Below are 19,973 nucleotides of genomic sequence, written 5' to 3'. Positions count from 1 at the left end.
AAACAGTGGGGCTGAGGAACCACAGTAAACTGGAACAGGGGGTTACAGAGAGACACTGGGCCCTTAGGGAACAAAGGCACTTGCAGAGTGAAGCCTTCTGATGACGCTGCCTGCATTTCTGACCCTGGGAAGGAGTGTGCAAGACCATGTTAGGCCATGGTGGGAGAATGAGGATTCTGTGGTCTGGCACAAGCCAGGCTGGCCTCCCCGAACCCCACTGTGCGGGGAACCACTTCTACAGCTGAGCCAAGGCTGCGGCCTGAGGGGCGTGCGTACTTGGGAAGCAGAGCACAGGTGAGGCCTCTCCCTGAATGTCAGCTATTTACAACCTGGCACCACCTGCACAGCGGTCTTCCAACAACATCTTCTTTCCTCTACCTGTCGCACCTTGGTAAAAATGGATGCTCTTTCCCTTCCCTAGAAGGAAAACCCAACAGGCATGCCTGCACAGGTGTCAAGACAAAACCTCTCCTCCTTCCAAAGGGTAAAACAGGCTAAAATCCAAGGGGCAGGCTAAAATCCAAGCTCCAGACTGTATCTTCCTCCTTTTGGTTCCCAAAACTCATGGAGGGCAAAGACAAATAGGTATTAACAAAATTAACAAATAGGTATTAGCGTCTTCTAGGAGCCAGGCCTAAGCCAGGCATACGGTGATGAGCAAACACTGCCCTGTCTTTGTTCATGACACTGGCCATCTGATTTCTCTTCCTAGGACCCTCCTTTCCCCCAGTCCCAGCTTGTATAGTGCCTTGGCATACAGAAGGTCCTCCAGTGTCCCTTCGGGAACTCCCTAAGCCCTCCCTAGATCACTGATGCTGTCCCTCTGTGTCACTCCAAGCAAGGAGAGAGAGAATATTTTAAATTAATAAGTATGTAAAAGTCAAAGAAGGTGCACTGGAGATGTAAGAACCCTTAAGCAAGGCATCATCCCTTCTGCTAGGTTCAGGGACCACCGGCTCAGACCACACTGGACAGCCTCGAGTTCATGCATACCCTCATGTCTGCATGTACAAGCACGCACACACACACACGTGCATACACACACCTCATCTGACCACCTCCCCACCTAAGGGAAAGCCCTATTTCCTCTTTTCATCTGGGGACACAGCGCCTCCCTCTCCTAGGGTGCCCAGGTTGGGCCACAAACCCTTCCCACCTCATACCTCACTCCTAGCCCCCTCTCTGTCGTATTCACCACCTTTCAGGGCACCAGGCCCTGCTCTCAGAAGCAAAACATAGCCCCTTGCTGACCTCTGCTCTTGGTCTGATTTCAGGGTCTGTGCTGAAGGGAATTTAAACCCAGTTTCTTGCAGCTGGGGTTAGGAGGAAGGAGGAAGGAGAGCCCATCAACTCCAGGAAGAAAAATATTTACCTAAAAACAAAGTTTACTCATACACACAAATTCACACACTGAGCTCCCCCCCCCCCCCCAGGAGCTGATAAAAAACAATTCAAATCTTAGACAGGTGTGTCTTCCAGGGTCCTTTGGCCTGGGTTTCCTTCGAGTGTGAAGCTAGGAGTCCACAGCGCCCTACCAGCCTCATCTTAGCAGTCCCGGCACAACACTACTGCTCCTGTATCAGAGAGGCAGGGGGAGGAGAGGCAGAGGACTTGGATCTTTGGGAAAGAGCCTCAGCCCAGCTCGGGGCTGGAGGAGAGAGGCTGTGTCTTCAAGTCTCCGCCCCTTGGCACCACCAGTGTCCTCCCTCCCCACCTCGCATCCTTGCTTTGGAGGCTGAGGGAGGAGAGGGGCTCTCCAGGCCGATTCACCCTCTCCAGAGGTCCTGGGGATTCAGTTCACAGTCTGGCTTCTGGGAGGCCCAAGTCAGGGGTGGATTTAGCGATCGTGTCCTTGGCCCACAAGTGTGCACATTGGGTGGCCAACGGATGGCCCCTGCGTCTACACCCCAGTCTGCTCTTTAATCCAGTCCCGAAAGACAGGGAGCCTCGTGTACACGCCGGGCTTGTCCCTCTGAGCGCAGCCTTCACCCCAGCTCACCACGCCGGCCTGGAAGATCCGCCCGTCGGCCTCCACGCTGGACAGAGGGCCCCCGGAATCGCCCTGCGGGGAGACCAGGGCCGGATGAATGCCCGCCCCGCCCCGGGCCCCGCCCCCTGCCCCCTGCCCCCTGCCCGGCCCCGTCCCCAGGCCCGCCCCCGCCCCTCGCGCACCTGGCAGGCGTCCACGCCGCCGCTGAGGTAGCCCACACACATCATGCGTGGGGTGATCTGCTGCGGAAGCAGACTCTCACAGGTCGTCTGGTTGATGACGCGGATCTCGCCTTTCTGCAGGATCAGCGCGCTGGAGCCTGGGGGGGAGAGGGAGGCGGGGGGGGGGGGGGGGGAGGCAGTGCTGACCCGGGGGCCATTGCGCCCACCTGCAGGGCCATGGGCAGGGCCCCATTCCAGAGACCTCGGTAGCAAATCTCCCGACACAGCCCCCATACCCGTGGCCGACAAATGTTCAAGGAACTGATGCCACACCAACGCGAGGGGACATCGTGCAGCCCTGTGGGTAACTGGGCGACACACGTAAAACCTGCCAGGCAACAGGTGATGGGAGATCGGACATTCGCCGTGGGAACAGGTGTGCGAAATGAAAAACAGGAAGACCCACGGAAAGCACCAGAGGGGCCCCGGGGTGTCGTCATAGCAGGAGAGCCAAGTGTCGGGTTTACTTTTTCCTCTCTTTATTCTACAGGTTGTTAGCAATGTGCTGTAGTACTGTTATAACTGATTTTTTTGAATATAACAATTACCAACGCAGGGCCTTCGGATGGAGGCAGAAGGACAGAGGAGGCCAGGCTCCTGCAACAGGACCTGACACGGGCACAGCTAGCTTGCCTCTACAGCACACAGGACTCCCACCACAGTGCTCTTACATTCACTGAGCACCATCTTGGAAGGTGTTTTATCTTCATTTTACAGGTGAAGAAACAGGCTCAGAGTTTAAGCAACTGCCAAGGTCACTCAGATAGTTTAGAGGCACCTCCAGGCCTCTGAGCCAGAGCCGAGTCTCCACTTCACCTTGGGACAACCTCCCACTGCCAGACAGAGGCAGGTGGGCAGCCCACCCGTGGCCAGCCCAGCCAGCTCACCTCCCTCCTGGGTGTGGCCCCAGCCGGTGACCCAGATGGCCTTGCCGGTGGGGAAGGTGTGTGAGGCTTCCGGCAGGCAGATGGGCCGCACGGTGCTGCTGTACTCGGCCGGCTGTTCCAGCTCCAACAGTGCGATGTCATAGTCGAAGGTGAAGTCGTTGAAGTAAGGGTGGCTGATGATGCGCTTGAGCCCGAGCTCCTGCACCCCACTGGCGCTGCGCTTGCTCTGGTCATGCAGGCCCAGGAAGGCAGTCCACAGGGTATGGTCGGAGTACCTGGGAGAGGAGCGGGGACAGCGACCCTGAGCAGAGCACTGACCTAGGGAAAGCCACTGCCACCACCCAGATGTTGAGGGGACTGTGGCTTCTGCATGGCTGCAGCCCTCAGCCGAAACCACTGGTGTCTCCTGCCATGGCTCTCAGCCCCCATAACCCCCTTGTTTCCCTCTTTTAAGACATTTTTAATCTGGTTACCAAAAATGCATTTCTCATCAATCTGATCTTTCACAGAAGGAATAACACAGAACTCAACAGAAATACTTTTTTTAACACAGTGGTTCAGTAGACTGTTCAGTAGACTGAACTTCATTTACTAGGTCTACTGTTGGTCGTGGGACAGGTGTAGCAATTCTATCATGCATACTGGCCGTCTGAACAATTCAGGAGGACACACTGATGTTGCTGGGAGCCTCAACTTCCAGTGTGGGAAAAGGGAGATACAAAAGGAGTCGGGGAGGAGGGAGCGCAATCAGAAGTAGCAATAAGAGCTCAGAATTTTTCCTAAAAAAGGCTCCAAAGCAATGACATTCCCAGCACACCCAGGACTTGGTTTCTAAATATCCTTCTCCATTAAAAGGAACCAAGTCTCCTTGGAGAAATGGTCGACTTCAAGTCTGAAGCAAGCAAGGCATCAAGTGACCTTGGAACATTTTGTTTCACCAGAAGTAAGTGTTTACACAATCATGGAGCCAGTATTAGGATCATCCAAACATCAAAGTAAACCACAGGATTCAAGTACTGTATGTGCTGAATAATATAAAAGGGGGAGGGGAATCCAGGAGTCTATCCTGAATCTAAAAAATAATTTTGAAATTTTATAAGGACAGAGGAAAGCTACTCTTTACAGAAAGACACCAGCTAACAAATACAGAAGAAGCAATACAATAAGACATCACATTTTGCATCTACCATAGCAACAACCAACACCAGCAAGAATCATCGACGGATGATAAAGGCAGAGAGTAGGAGATTGCTGGGGAACAAGACATTCACACGGATTCAAAGTGTCGTCCAAGATTACTCACTCATAACCAAGTGGGGGAGGCACATTTATAATGGAGAAAGCCATGACCACCACCTTAACCAGCTGATCAGTGTTCTCCCAGCCATTCCCGCCAATGGGCTAGGACACAACATCACTTGTGTAATGCTTTCGAGGGGGGCAGGGGGGGGGGGAGCTTAACCTAATTCTCACCATGAAGAAACAATCAAAATATCCAAATTAAGAGACATTCTACAGAATAACTGGCCTGGACTTTTCAAACATAAAATGCCATAAAAAAATAATAAAAAATAAAGGCTTGGGGGAACTGTTCTAGAATTGAGAGACTAAAGAAAACTAAGGACTAATACAAAGCATGACCTTAGACTAGATTTTAAATTAAAAAAAAAACACAAAATACAATATTAGGGGACACTGGGGGACACCTAGAACATGGAGGACGTGCTCACCACTTGTACCATGTCAACACTGTCATTTCTGGAGGTGATCCCTGTATTGTGGGTATATGGGAGGCTCTCTCTGTTCTTGGGAGACACGAGCTGAGGCACTTAGGGGAGAGGTGTCATCACGGTTAGGCTGCACGTAACTCAGAGAGAGTTCAGAAAAGCATGTGCACGTGTAAAGACAGAGAAATAAAACAATTGCAGATAAAGGGTATGAGAGTGTTCACTGTCATTTTTTTCTTTCATTGTAGTTGCAACTTTTTTGTAGGTCTGTCTGAGAAATTTTCAAAATAAAAAATTGGGGAAATATCTCTTTTTTTAAAGTTTATTTATTTTGAGAAAGGCAGAGGACAGGCAAGAGAACAAGGGGGAGGGGCAGAGAGAGAGGGAGAGAGAGAGAGAAGCCCAAGCAGGCTCCACACCATCGGCGCAGAGCCCGACACAGGGCTTGAACTCACGAACCGTGAGATCATGACCTGAGCTGAAATCAAGAGTCCGACGCTTCACCGACTGAGCCACCCAGGCACCCCAGAAAAATATATCTTTAAAACAGAAAATCTGAATGAGGGGGGAAAGCATGAAGACCTGCCTCATCTTCTCTAACCTCTCAGGAAAGTCAAGAGGCTACGGAAGCGGTCAGTCCTAAAACGTCCAGGCAAGGCACCTTCTCTCCGGCCGGCACGGAACGTTACAGTCCTCCTTGACCGTCTCTCATCCCTGGCTGAAGCCCAGCTCCCCTGCTCTCTGCTGACCTGGGCATCCTTCCCTTCTCTCCATTCCTGCCACCACCTCCCTACAGAACCTCACACCCGGACGGAAGCACTGGCCCCCAAACCGGTCTTTTTGCTCCTGGTCTCTCTTTAATTTGCCAGATGAGAACTTCCTGAAAACTGCTTTTGTGAGATCCTTTCCAACAGCCAAAGATGATTCCAAGACCTGCCGAATCAGCCCTCACCTCCCCAACCAGGAATTAATTCTGCCTTTCTAACTTTTTCTCCCAACCATCTGTGGTGTTCCAGATTGCATGAGATCCAGTCTTCAAGAGGATCTCTTGAATCCACTGTGTACTTGGGGAGGGAGCCATGAAAACCACCCCTGACAGCACAGCACGGGTGACCTCCAGAGGAACAGGTAGCAGTCTGTGGAAGAGCATGGGGTGGGAAGAGGTGAGTCAGGAGAGGAAGCAGGTCATGAAGAAGGCCTTGGAGATCATATAGGACTTGGCTAGTGAAGGCCTCCGGGCGGGGGAGAAAGCAGCACGATCACCGAGAGCCAATGTTTGCAGTGCTCAGGAGCCCCCCAAATCGAATATATGGAAGGTGTAAGGACAGGACAGAGACTGAGGTTGGAGAGATGGCAGGGGCCAGAGAATGCGGCCATGGTGATCATGCTACGCCGTTTCCACTTTATCCCACGAGTTATCGCAAGCATGTAAGCAAGGGGGTGATGTGATCAGATCAGCTCTTTGGAAAGACCACCTTCACATTGCAGAGACAGACAGGTGTGCCAAGAAGGAAGAAGGTGATGAGGTAGAGGGGGCTGTAGTCACCAAGGCTGGGGAGCCAAGGGAGCAGCCATGTGAGGGGGAAAGAGTAGAGAAGGCCTGGGATGTCTAGCAGGCAAGGGCCAGGGGTTGAATGGACAGGACAGGTAAGGGAAGGGGACAGAGTGGGAGGGTCATCCTCCTCCCCTCTGGTGCCATCTCACCTGATAGACATCCTTTGTCACCCCTGTGTGCATGCTAAGCCCCAACTAAAGCCACACTGGTCTTTTCTCTCCAGTCCACATTCCTCCATCTAGGACAGCCTTCAATTATATGAGCAGACTCAGTCTCCAGCTGTTGAAGGTCCACACACGTACCAGCCATCGAGAGACAAGGTGTGAAGGGCAGCCACTGAGCTGCCCCAGTGACGGCTGTGTGGTTGGGAGGGCACTGGTGGTGGCCAAGCCAAGTACCCTTCTCGGTGCCAACACATCAAGTCATTTCGTTCCCCCAGTCAGCCCTTCAATGTAGGGCTGCCTATTTTAAGCTTAAGACTCAGGCACAGAGAGACTAAGTAACTTGCCCAAGATCACACAGCTAAGAAGTCATGGAACGGACTGAACCAGGTAGCCTCCTCTCAACCATGGTAAGGCTCAGCGAGCACTTGCCAACTCAGAAATGCGTCCAGAGTGACTGCACTCCACACTCCAGATCCTTGCACACTTCACACCCACCTGCCTCTGCTCACGCCTGTCCTTTGTCTGGAAGGTCTGCGTCACCTTGTCCAGTTGCAAACACACTCACATTTCAACACTCACATCAGATGTTCCTGCTCATAAAGGCACTCCTAAGTCTCCCTCCCCAGCCCTGGGGCAGAATTCTCAACTCCCACCCGCACGGCCTAGGTAACCTGTGCCTGGTTGCTGCATAGCACTTACCACGTACACGTGCATGTACATGCATGTGTGCACAAGCACGCGTACCGTATGTCATCCCCCTCGCCTGGGAAGCCTGGGAAGTGCAGGGAGGAAACCTTATTCATCGTTGTCTCCCAGTGCTAATAACAATGGGTGTTGAATGCATTAAGTGCACTATTAACTGGCAGACTGATAATCAAGAGAAGATGAAGGACAAGGAAATGAGAAATTTGGTGAGGAAGCAAGAGAAAGAGGGAGAAGTAACAGAGGGCACAGGGTGAGCTCTTCAGTGAAGACCGTACATGAATATCTTAGCTCGCCCTGCTGAGGGTCTAGAAACAGTGGGACTGTGGTATCACTAAGGACACCAAGCACCCTGGTCTCACTTTTTATTTTTTATTTTATTTTTTTTTTCAACATTTATTTTTGGGACAGAGAGAGACAGAGCATGAACGGGGGAGGGGCAGAGAGAGAGGGAGACACAGAATCGGAAACAGGCTCCGGGCTCCGACCCATCAGCCCAGAGCCCGACGCGGGGCTCGAACTCACGGACCGCGAGATCGTGACCTGGCTGAAGTCGGACGCTTAACCGACTGCGCCACTCAGGTGCCCCTGGTCTCACTTTTTAAATACTATTCCCGGCTAACATTTCTTGAGGGAATGGCTAATTCCGGGGCTGGACCCGGACAAGCACCTGGTAGGACCAGAAAGCAAGGAAGTGTCTCAAAAGAACAAAAGAACGAGGGCAGATCAAAAGGACACAGGAGCCAACCTCAAAGAAAGCGCAATGGTCACATTTGGAACAATTTGAGCAACAAAGTAGTATCATTGGATTACAACCCAAAATGTAAATATACATGCATCCATACGAATATAAGTAGATGAAGAAATAAATGAAAAAGAAGGGACAAATCTTCCTTACAGAAGACTTCCAAATTGGCTCACTTCCTAATAATAAAGGGGGAAATACTTTATGGTGAGGAACCCCGGCAAGTGCTATCTCAATCAAATGAGAAAGATCAACATTACCATCGGTAAGTCATGTTGATATCATGTGCCTGCTGAGAAGCCGCGATATCCTTTCCAAACACTCAGAAGCCCAGTGTAATCATGACAACAGCAGACCAACCCAGATGGGGGCATTCCATAGGATGCCTGGCCTCCAGATCGTCAAGATCACAAAAACAAAGACAGACTGAGCCACTGTCCTAGATCGGAGATTGGGGGCATGGGACAACAGAATGCAAAGTGGGAGCCTGGACTACCTCCTGCCCCAGAAAGGATATAAAACCCCTGGGATACCAGGAAAGCCCACACTGGTGTTAGCGGAAGGGACCAGTGTGGGACAGACGCACCACATTAACAACAAGAGCAACAGCGTTAGGGTGTGCGGGAACTCCATTCTGTCTTTGCAACCTCTCTGTATCCCAAGACAAAAAGCTTATTTTACAATATTTGTAAGTAAGCTTCCATCACTCCAAAAAGAAACAAAATCTCTTCTGCCCAGGGTGGAGGAAAGTGTGGTAAAATAAGAGGACAGTCAGGTGGGACGAGGCTGCCCTCTGACAGCTCAGCAAGGCCCTGGGGACAGCCACACTGACCCTGCCCCCTACAGACCATGTCATCACCCATGCCTACGTGCACCTGCCTGACGTTGCTCAACGTCCGTGCCTTGGGCCTACTTGGTGCCCTAGCGCTGTCTCTCCAGAAAGCGCACAGTGGTTCTTCTCTCCGCCCCACAGAAGGGTGACTAGGGCAGTCCGGTCACCCTCTCACACAGCTGCCTCTGTCCAAAGGGCATGCACCCAGCAGGAAGGCCCTGAGGGCGGGGATTCCCTGCAAGGTCTGCTCCTCTGTGCCTGCTTCTCCAGGAGGAAGCCATCCCACTAGACTCCCTACGGCCAGTGGCCAGAGGCCCGGGGCAGACCACCTGTTCCTGCCGACCCTCTGGTCTGCAGACTGTGGCTCTGCTTACCCCGTTCTGAGATGCCAGCCTGACCCTTCCCTTAGAGGCTTTCCTGGGCCAGGCTGGAGTCTGCCCAGGGACCTGAGGCTCCAATGTGTGGAGCACAGTGTCTACCAGGTTTCAGGAACACGAGCATGTTATTCTCAGAACTCCAAGGATAAGAACTCATGCTGTCACCAAAGCTGCCAAAGCACCTGAGGCCCAGCAGGCGTGGATAACTTGCCCAAGGTCACTGGGCAAACAAAGCTGGAATGTGAATGTGAGGCTTGTCCTAGCCGGTCCCAAGGAGTCCCTGTGTGCGGACTAACCGCACAAGCCTTGGAATCCACACACTCGGGCTCTCGTCTGACTGTGCCACTTCATAACTGCACAACCTCAAGCAAATGTTCTTACCTCTCTGAACCTCTGTTTCTGTAAAATGGGGACGTAATCAGACCTGCCCAACTGGGTTGGTAGGAGAAGCACTTAGATACTGCTTGATGGAAAGGGAGTACCCAACAAGTGTCAGTTTTATTATTACCACTATGACATCCCGGGGTGTCTCCCACCCCCCCCAGTCCTGGCCCTGCCCCCGTGCCATCCACTCTGCCATGACTTACACACGCAGGGGGCTTCCAAGCCCAGAAAACAGAGGAGAACCTCTTAGGGTCTAAGAGGAAGCCTCCCTGCTCCTGCTCAGTGGCTCCCGCCCAGGGCTTACTTGAATCCTTTGTCGTCGATGAAGCAGTGAGCTGCTGACACCATCCATTTGGGAGAGATGATCGAAGCCCCGCACACGTGGCCCTGGCCCAGGGCGTGGAGGCTCACCTGCCAGGGCCACTCACCTTCATCTGCATTCTTGCCCCCGACGACCCTAGACTGCCTGGTGAACGACCGCAGCCCACAGTCTGGGAGGGGCAGAAAACTCAAAGGTCAGAAAGTCACGGCGGGGCACCAGCCCCTGGGGCCACACGCCAGGCTCAACGGGAGGTCATGTGGGGTGGTGGCCTTTTGGTAGGACCCTCTACAAATATCTTCCAGCCTCAGAGACCCACTGACTTCCTCCCGGCCCCCCTCCCCACTCCCAAACTCAAAACCCTCACGCTCCTACCTCCTTAGTCCTGCCCAAATGCATTTAGAGGCCTTCAGAGAGACCTGCTGGTTTGCTTAGATTTAATTTGAGTGTCATTTGCCTAGATGTCCTCATTGAATGCTGAAGGACACAGCTCTCAGAGGGAAGAGTGGAGGGGGGGGCGGCGATGCAAAGTCACAGAACAGCTATAGCTGTGCTCAGATTTAACCTATGGCCAGTGACTCTGAAATACACATAAGGCTATAAATTGAAGCATGGTTGGGGTGGGGACTAAACCCTGCCGACTGCTCTGGTAAGCTGTGCCCCCCTCCTCCAGGCAGGATGGGGAAGCCAGGACTTGCCACTGCACTGTGGGCCAGGTCTACAGAGCAGGGGCCAGCCCAACACTTCAGCCAGGATGCGAGCTCTGCCACAGAGGCACTGATGTGCTGGCTGCCCTGGGCCCTGCCTCCAGGATCAGAGCTGGCCCATGGGACAGTGCCTCTGTGCCAGTCAGCAAAGTTATCCTTTCCCCCAGGTAGACAGAGGCAGAGATGGGTGACTGAGGCACTGGCATGATTTCTACCTCTGTATGTGCCTTGCACAGTGAACAACCTGCACAACTGTATGCAGCGGCCCTGCTCACCACAATCCTTCTCATCTGAGCCATCACTACAGTCCTTCTTCCCATCACACTCGGGGTTGCTCTTGCTCACACAGAGACCGTTGCGGCAGCGATAGGTGTGTTTGGTGCAGGCAACAGTTGTTACTGCTCAAGGAGGAGTACAAGGGGAAGGGAATCAGTTCCATGGCAGCACCCAACCAGAAGCCTGATGATCCATCCACCTTATGCTCCTTATCAAGCCTGCTGTACCCATCCACACCCATGCCCACATCCTTCCAGGCCCACCAAAGGTTCTCCACCTTCTGGAAGATTCTCTCCCCACTGACATACTTTCTCGTCACACTTCACAGAGAGGGTGGTTTGTGTTTATTAAACTTTGGAAACTTGGAATGTGAGTGTGCTCATGGCAGCTCCCACCAGGAAGAAAGCCCCTAAAGCAAGGTGGGCTGGGCCAGGTCTCACCTCTGTCACACGTGGCCTCATCGGACCCATCTCCACAGTTGTCTGTCCCGTCACACTGCTGGTTCTGTGGGACGCACTTCCCATTGCCACACTGGAAGGTCTGAGCCGGGCAGCCTGCGGACAGGGCCTCACGCTCAGCACCAGTTCGCCCTGCTGAGGTTGCAGGGAGGCCCAACAGGCACTGACACCCCCCCTCCCCCACCCTTCCAAGCACCAAGCACTCACTGCACTGCAGCTCATCACTGTTGTCCCCGCAGTCGTTCACACTGTCACACACCCAGAAGAGGGGCTTGCAGAACTTGTTCTTGCACGTGAACTGGTAGGTGGCATTGCATTCTGAAGGGGGCACAGGGCAGCGGTCAGCTGGGCTCTGAGCCCTCGTTCTGACATCGGTCATTGCTCACAGCTCCCCCGGGCAGGAAGGGTGACCAGACAGCCACCCGGGGACCACCTGCCCTGCTGGAGGGGGCAGCTCCGGAGTGCCTCTGCGTTCCTGGCTATGGAAGCGAACCCCACTAGCGCAGAAACACTCCAGTGCCTGCTCGGACAGAAGGCAGGGCTTCCAAACAGCACAGGGAGGGAAGGGGCTTGATGTCTACACGGGGAGCAAAAGATGGGGACGGCTCCCCAGCAGCCGGGCGCGCGAGGGCAGAGGACTCACGGCAGTTGAGCTCATCGCTGTAGTCCGTGCAGTCAGCCCAGCCGTCACAGCGCAGCTCGTTCCGGATACATCTGCCCGTGTTACACATGAACATCCCCGGGCACGCTGCAGGGGAGAGGGCAGGCTTCAAGTCCACGGCCACTAGCGTCGCCTCCCACGCCGGCTGCCCTCCCTCAGGGCCAGCCTCACAGCCACACCGAGGACCAAAGAGAAAACTCTTCCCCGTCTGGCCCTCCACGGAGAGAGGAGCAGGCTGCAGCCGGCACCCCAGGGCCGTGGTCCCCCAGCCCCACCATGCTGCGGCAAGCGCATTTCCTACAGCCGGCACGGGAGGCTAGCCACAGACCACTAGGGGGGCGGCGGGGGGTGGGAGTGGGGCCTTGACTGCCGATGATCCAGCCCCAGGAAGCTGCAGACAAAGCGGAGAGAGACTGGCTAGGTGTGCTCTCAGTTCTACTGCCCCATGTCCTTGGCCGCCCACTCCTGCCCAGGTGCCAGGCTCCCCATGCCCAACATGGAGCAACAGTAGCCCGGCAGATGGATGATGTGTACCCCCATCCAAGTGTCCAGTTGCATCTCTGGACTTCCTTAATTCTAAGACATGTCCCATATTCCAGTGTTTCTGAGACCGGAATGTCCAACAACTGATGGCATCGGGAAGCAGACAGAGCTGAGAGGAGACCGTTCTCTGTGCTGCACAGGCAGCCCAATCACTTATCGGAGGGGTTTGTTCATCCAATTGCATTTTGGGTGGTGAGCCGTGCAGTTGCATTTTAACTGAAATTTGGTTCTTGCATATAATTAAAATGTCTGCCGGAAGGTTACTGCGTGATGTAGGGGCTGAAACGAAAAATCACTGTGACTAGGTTAGAACCTAGAACCTAGAACCTGTGCTATGCGCACAGCAGACAGTGAGACTCGAGGCAGCAGAAACTGCCAGATCTCTTAGGTGTAGAACACGGAACTGTCCGAGCTAGGAGCAGGGGGCGTGATGAGTCGTGCCCAAGTATTCTCTCCCGGGTCTTCCTCTCTCTCTATTCCCGAAGGTGTTATAAGGCCACAAAGGCAAGCACAGATGCGCCAAGTCGTGGTAATGCTGAACCGGAGGGACAGACGGCTCAAAGGAACTCAGGAGGCCTCGGGCACGGTGTGTGCCAGGGTTCACTGCCCACCGTTTTCAATACGTGCATTTCCGGCAGCCTTGCAATTTTGTCTCAAAAAGCCACCGGCCATGCCCCTTGCGTTCTCTGGTACCTCAGAATTAGGAGAGCACAATGCTGGGAAGATACAGAGCAGAGAGCTCATCGTGGGCCAGTCCCTCTAGCCAGGCTCCCCCTTCTGGAGACGTGTACTCACGGTCACTGGAATCATAGGAGAGGTACTCGGCCAAGAAACCCGTGTCAGTGTAGGACTGGTCGGAATGGAAGCGAACCGTGATCTTGCTGCTTTTGCTGGTCACCACAAACTGGCTCCTCTCCCCGCAGTACCTGGAGGGGGCGGTCACCGGTAGGAAGAGGATCCAGAAGTGTTCGGGGCGCCCCCTTCCCCTCCAGCACTGGGTGCCCCGGGGTACTCACTTCTCCCCGTTGACCTCCACGTAGTCCTTGAGGCAGCTGCCCGGGGGCACGTTGGGCTCCAACAGGTAGAAGAGCTTGAAGAGCACTTTCACGTTTTGGTTGTTGGGCACCTAAGGAGAGCGATGCTGCTGGGCCTCTGCCGCTTCCTTCCCCCCTCCTAAACCCAAGGATGCCACGTGCTGCTGGCCACAGGGGCTGGGGGACAGTGGCTGCTGTGTTTTTATCTCCCTGACCCGTGTGGGCGATATGGAACACACAGCAAGAGGGACTCAGGTTGGACGGCTGGAAGAACCTCTAGACTCAGAGGCAAGAGACACTCTTATTCCTAAAGAAAGCTGGTGGTCCTCCTGGCACCATCGAAGAAAGAAAGGAGAGATGGGTCCCTGACTCAGACGGCCTGCGGGCAGCCCCGGAGGCAAGACTTGTCATTTAGCAAGTGCTTTCTCCAAGCTGCACACACAATCGGCAACATTACCTCTGAGAGGCAGACACCACTCCTTCTCCTCTTTCCTAGGAGCAAACTAAGGCTCTGGTGTAGAGTGACTGGCCCAAGGTCCCTCAGGGGGCCATTGATCGAGAGCTAAAATGTGAGGGACGCCCTGGTGGCTCAGTCGAATGAGCGTCCGACTCTGGGTTTTGGCTCAGGTCACGGTCTCATGGTTCGTGAGTTTGAGTCCCACGTCGGGCTCTGTGCTGATGGTGTGGAGCCAGCTTGGGATTCTCTCTCTCTCTCTCCCTCTCTCTCTGCCCCTCCCCTACACGTGTGTGAACATGCACATGCACGCGCGCCCTCTCTCAAAAATAAATAAATAAACTTTGTTAAAAAAGAGCTAGAATTTGAGACCATTTGAATATGGGTCTGCTGGAGGTTACAAGGTTAGGGCTACTCCACCCTGCTCTACTCTGCAAGGCTTTAGATATTCGGCAACTCGGGGGCTGCTAAGGGAGCCCATCTCCCTCTCCTTGACCTTCCTCACTTGCCATTCTGGAGCATCCCTCTTCTTCCTCCCTCCCTTCTCCTCCCTCTCCCGCTCCCCTGTTCCCTCTCCCTCTTCTTCTCCCTCTCTCCCCCTTTCTGCCCTCACAGGCACCCTACAGCTCCTACCTCAATGTCCCACGTGCAGTTCATGTTGGGCGGGTAGTGGCCAGGATAGTAGGGGCTGCTAAATGTCCCTTGGGTTCCACGTAAGTAGCCTCCACAGCCTGAGAGGAAAGGCAGGAGGAAGAGCCTGAGGACCGAGGACCTGCCTGGCCAGGCAGGCAGGCAGGCAGGCAGGTAGGCCGAGGGGCCCTGGCAGAGCCAGCCGGTGACTCTCTCAAGCTGCCTGCCAGGGCCCCCGCACACTCCACAGCCAGTGGCCAGAAAGTCTGAGCACTAGGAGACTGACCACTTTAGGGAGGGCTCCTGACCCACACAAGAGACAAGAGGCCCTGTGGCTTAAGCTTCAAACCTCTGACACCGACCTGAGCCAGTTCACCAGCCCAAGGGATTGGCCTGCGCCTCGTGGGCTCAGGCCAGCCCCTCAGACCTGTCCCTCCTCTGCCCCACCAGGCCCTTCCTTACTGCTCAGCTTAGGCAGCTGGAAGAACGTGGCCTCAAAGCCAGGGTGTCGCCGCTCAGTGTTGGTTATCAGCGTGACGAGCAAGACATTCTGGGAGGAGAGGAAGGTCAGGTTGTAGGAGGGAGGGTAGGTGCCACACAGCCTGTAGGGGTCAGAAGTTGCATGCGTTACAGAGAGCAGACAGAAACCAGGCGTCCCTAACCCCGATCCCATCCATAAAAGGCCAAGGGTCATTTAAAAGCTCCTCCCCACACAAATGACCTGAGATAGGATTTATTTATCTTTGTTTAAAACAGCAGAAAACAGGGATGCCTGGGTGGCTCAGTTAGTTAAGCATCTGACTTTGGCTCAGGTCATGATCTCAAGGTTTGTGAGTTCGAGCCCCGCATCAAGCTCACTGCTGACAGCACCGAACCTGTTTTGGATCCTCTGTCCCCCCATCTCTCTTCCCCTCCCTGGCTCATTCTCTCTCTCCCTCCCTCTCTCTTTCTCTCAAAAATAAACATTAAAAAAAAAAAAAAAAAAACAGCAAAAACTCAGAAGCCTCAAATGCTTGACCACAGAAGATTCATTAAACTATGGGCTAAATAATAACAATACTAGTAACAGTAACAGCACCGACAACACTTAAGAACATGTTAAGAACTCAGGAGTCTTCATAACAACTCCACTAAGTAAATACTATTATCCCCATTTCACAGATAAGGATACTGAGGCACTGAAATAACTTGCCCAAGGTTCCACAGTTAATAAGTGGCTGGGCATCGAGGCTCCGGAGCCCACACAGCTAATGACTGTGTCACGTTGCTTCTTTGTGCTCATTGTACATTACACAATGCCACGTTATGCAACCATTAAAATCACAGAAGCAAGCTTACTGATTTGGAAGGATCATCATGATATACTTCAGTTTTCAAACCAGACAGCAAAACCAAACGTGCTGTAAAATCCTATTTTTAAATCTATACACAAACATACACACACATAGCAGAAAGCGTGGAAGAACACACCTCACAAATTTAACAGTGATTACTTCCAGATCATGATGGAGGTCTGTGCTCTCTGTGCATGTCTATTTCCCACTTTCTCCTTTAGGAGCCATGTGTTTATTTCGTCGTACAATTCATGAATTACAGAGAAGGGAAGAAACCTTGCACAAAAAGGGTGTTCAGGCTGGAGTCCTAGCTGCTGAGCTACGGCAGCAGATGGTTCTATCTTGTTTTGGAGCCTGAATTCTAGCCCATTATTTATCACAAAACGTCTGCCTGGCTCATTTCCACAGACAGCAAGAGAAGGCTCTGGCCCACTGAGTCAGGGAGAGCTCGGGAGAGGGCAGCTCATGCCCACCCACGGCGCTCTGAGAAGCACACTCGAGCCCCACAGCGCGGGGCGGGGGGCAATCATCTCAGCACCCCCCAGTTCCTCAGCAGGTGTATGATGCCTTTTTATTTCCTGTGAGCCTGATGCTTTGGGCAGCTGGGGGCTCACCGCCTCTGGAGAGACTGCCCTTCCCAGGACTCGCCAATTCCTAGAGATAGTCAACTCACCCTCAGGGAAGCCTTTCACATACAGACCAGTCAATCCAGAGCCCACACCCCAACCACCTCCTCCATGGGGCTCTTCTCTCCAGGCCACCATCCGCCCGTCCTAATCACCCCACGACCAGATACCTGACAACTAGAGATAGACTTGTGCCCCAGAACCCACTGGAATTACTCAAACCAGTCACTCCTAAACCTGCATACACTGCCCTGCCTGGCCCTTCCGGCAGAAATCACAACAAAGGCTCCTGCCTGTGTTCTCCTCCGGCCCCCTCTGCCTCCTGACTGACCCTGGGGCTTCCCCATGTGGCCTTGCATGCCCCCTCCTCTGGGAACTATAAGTAACAAACTATCTTTTCAATGGCAGCCACCTCCTGGTCCACTGGCCTCAACATAAGCGAGTCAACATAATGATAAAGTGGGCATTTTACAACAGCAGTCTGCACCTCCGCTCTGGCAAGGAAAGGAAGTGCGCCGTGCTCACTGGCATCTAGGGACCAGTGAGCCTTCCTCACCCTTGCCAGGGCTGAAATCACCCCTGAGACGCTCTGGGAGCTCACACTAAGGATCACACACACCTGCTCTCGACTGCCTGAAAGTCATAGGCTGTATCTCCAACCCACACTACACTTCCCTCTGGAGGCAGCTGCCGAGCTCCCGCAGCCCGCCTCTGCTTCCCCGGGACACTCACTGCACCACGGCACGGGGTTCCACGGGGCTCAGGGTGTCATACACCATGACCAGGTCACTGCCACGGTCGTCACAGGGCGCGACATCAAAGCTTCGGAAGGTGAGGCTCAGCACGGAGTCGGCGTCCCCCCGCAGGGTCCACTGGCAGCGGGCCCGAGCCGGGTATGGGCTGTCAGGGAAGCCAGGCGTGGTGAAGCGGGTCACCTCCCCGCTGCGGGCGTGCAGGGCAAAGCTGCAGCTGTCTGTGTGGGAGACGGAGAGGCAGAGCCGGTAGGGGCGAGCAACCCAGAGCCTCCCTGGGGGGTGCACCCAGGGAGATGTGCCAGGCTGCCCTGGACCCAGAAGAGACAGAAGAGGGGGCTTCTCACAGCCTGGGACAGGTGGGGGATGTGTATGACTTCGGGGGACCCCCTTGACTGAAAGGGCGTCTGGCCACAACCATCTTCTCTGGGAGGAGGGCATACTTACTGTCCTGGGTGGTCTGCACTGTTCTGGGGTCAGTGGCTGAAGAACAAGAGGGAAAACACGGTATTTACCACTGTGGTCGATTTCCTTCATCCTGCTTCCTTATTCCCCTAAAGGGAGGTACCCGGCTAACAGACCGTCTTCCCTTCTATGCACTGGCTCGGGAGTGCTGCCCTCCTGCAATGGTCCAGGGCCTGGCCCTACTCCAGGGAAGCCTGGCCCAGCAAATGCCCATGCCCAGCATCCCTGTACTCACGGAAGGCCACCACCGAGGTCAGCACGAAGGAGTTGAGGGCGCGGGCACGGGGTGGCATTGTGACCACACGCTCCTTTGCCATGGCGCTCTCGGCCTCCTCCACCAGGTACTTGGGGATGCTGAACTCGGACCAGAAGTAGGCAATGACACTGCCCTCGCTGTGGGGAGAGGGGTGAGCCTGAGGCACAGGCGGGCGCCAGGCACCCCACCTGTCCCCACACTCTCCCAGATGCTGGATATAGATGCGATGGCTCAGGCTCCCCAAGAGACCTTCCTCCAGGCAGGGCCCACCTCAGATTCTTTTATGCTTGTCCACCTTTCGATCCTTTAAGCAAGAGATCTTGCCTCTGCACCCTCGACTCTCACAGTCTCTCGCCAACCAGACGTGTTCTGGGGCCAGCTCAGGTTTGGGAGTGGGAAAGCAGCCTGGATTGTGAGCTGTCAATGCTACCACTAGCTTGGGCACGTTGAATATCAAACTCTCGAGTCTGTGTCCTCATCTCTGAAAGAGGACGAGAATGCCACCTGCCAGCCAGCACTCATAAAGATTAAACTGGGGCACCTGGGTGGCTCAGTTGGTTAAAGTTCAAGTCTTCATTTCGGCTCAGGTCGTGATCTTATAGTTCGTGGAATCAAGCTCTGAATCGGCACTGGACTCTGTGCTAACGGCACACAGCCTGCTTGGGATTCTCTTCCTCAACTGTCTTTCTGCCCCTCCCCACTCCCGCTGGCCCACTCACTCTCTCTATCTCAAAAAAATAAACATTAAAAAAAAAATTTTTTTTTAAGCGCACATGACTCTTGATCTCGGGGTCGTGCGTTTGAGCCCCACATTGGGCATAAAGATTACTTAAATAAATAAATAAGCTTTTAAATAAATACGTAAAGATTAAACTAACTAAATCAAAAGTACTTTTGAGATAAAGTCTATTTTTAAAAAAGTATGTTGAAGGCTGCCTAAGCAAGGAAAATATGAAGACTCACCGAAGCCTTACAAAACCCAAATTTAGAAACATAACAAACGATCATCACCATTACTGAGTGGTTTACATGGAGGACACACCACACCTGTCTTCACCCGTGGCACCTGGGGACACTCCTACGGATGGCTACCCCTGCCCTGGAGACAGCAGAACTTGTGGGCTAAAGTACACACACCTAGGGAAGAACAAGGATGGCACCTTGCTCCCCATGCCAGACCTTGAAGCTGCATCACCCTGCAGGCTGCGAGCTCTCTGCCCACCTACCACACAGCACTGATCCCACCCAGCCTTCTCCCCGGCACCCACCTGAAGGCAGTCACAGACGACTTCTTGTAGTAGGGGCCCAGGGTCGGCACCCCACTGTACAACAGCTTCAGCTGAGGGCGAGAGGGAATGCTCACGGCATGCCAGAGAACAGCAATAGCCCACTGCCCAAGCCCGTGCCTCTCCCTCCCTCCTGGGACCCACCGGCCAGCCCAGGGATCCGGGAGTGAAGGGAGCAGTGTTCTTTCAGCCTGGGTGAGGCTGGGAGTGCCAGGGCAGACCCCAGGGACAGGGCTCCCTGCCCAGGGACTGGACTCACCGCTTCCTTCACCTTGCTGGCCAGGTTTGCGAACTCCGTGGAGTTGGAGTTCTCATAGGCATCCAGAAAGTTCTCATTTGTGATCCTCAGGTAGCCATTGAAGACCTTCTGAACCCGCGCATTCTGGTCTATGGGAGACCAGAGAAGGAGGGTGGTCAGAGGAAGTGACACCGTCATGCTACCCTGGTCCCCCCACTGTCCTCAAGCTGCCCTCAGCAACCCTGGAGGAGTGAATGCCAGGAGAGGCCAGTGGATGCATGAGCCTGTGGGCCAACACTCCTCCCTTATGGCTTGGAAGAGCCAGGGGAGCCAGGGCCCTGGACCCTTCC

The 19,973-nt window shown here is 54.0% G+C and overlaps 1 protein-coding gene across 2 annotated transcripts in view; it reads right to left on the bottom strand.

The window, feature by feature from the left end:
• Nucleotides 1–1,411: 1,411 nt before the first annotated feature.
• Nucleotides 1,412–19,973, bottom strand: part of ST14 (ST14 transmembrane serine protease matriptase) — a 42,439-nt gene continuing 23,877 nt past the window's right edge. Inside the window, exons 3-19 of one of the 2 annotated variants that reach the window (XM_003992587.6) lie at nt 19,645–19,772; nt 19,368–19,438; nt 18,079–18,236; nt 17,826–17,861; nt 17,359–17,599; nt 15,129–15,268; nt 14,670–14,767; nt 13,565–13,674; nt 13,344–13,474; nt 11,988–12,092; nt 11,552–11,662; nt 11,327–11,440; nt 10,886–11,008; nt 9,889–10,075; nt 3,099–3,373; nt 2,173–2,309; nt 1,412–2,062 (exon numbers count right to left, since the gene is read on the bottom strand). In XM_003992587.6, coding sequence (XP_003992636.2) covers nt 1,901–2,062; nt 2,173–2,309; nt 3,099–3,373; nt 9,889–10,075; nt 10,886–11,008; nt 11,327–11,440; nt 11,552–11,662; nt 11,988–12,092; nt 13,344–13,474; nt 13,565–13,674; nt 14,670–14,767; nt 15,129–15,268; nt 17,359–17,599; nt 17,826–17,861; nt 18,079–18,236; nt 19,368–19,438; nt 19,645–19,772 — 2,327 coding nt within the window. In that variant the 3' untranslated portion in view covers nt 1,412–1,900. The remainder of the gene's footprint in view (nt 2,063–2,172; nt 2,310–3,098; nt 3,374–9,888; nt 10,076–10,885; nt 11,009–11,326; nt 11,441–11,551; nt 11,663–11,987; nt 12,093–13,343; nt 13,475–13,564; nt 13,675–14,669; nt 14,768–15,128; nt 15,269–17,358; nt 17,600–17,825; nt 17,862–18,078; nt 18,237–19,367; nt 19,439–19,644; nt 19,773–19,973) is intronic. The other variant, XM_019811561.3, reaches the window with a different exon arrangement.

This window comes from Felis catus, chromosome D1 (assembly GCF_018350175.1).
Source record: "Felis catus isolate Fca126 chromosome D1, F.catus_Fca126_mat1.0, whole genome shotgun sequence".
NCBI classification, from domain to species: domain Eukaryota; kingdom Metazoa; phylum Chordata; class Mammalia; order Carnivora; family Felidae; genus Felis; species Felis catus.
The sequence above is the reverse complement of the archived record's forward strand: the minus strand, read 5'-3'. Positions and strand labels throughout refer to the sequence as shown.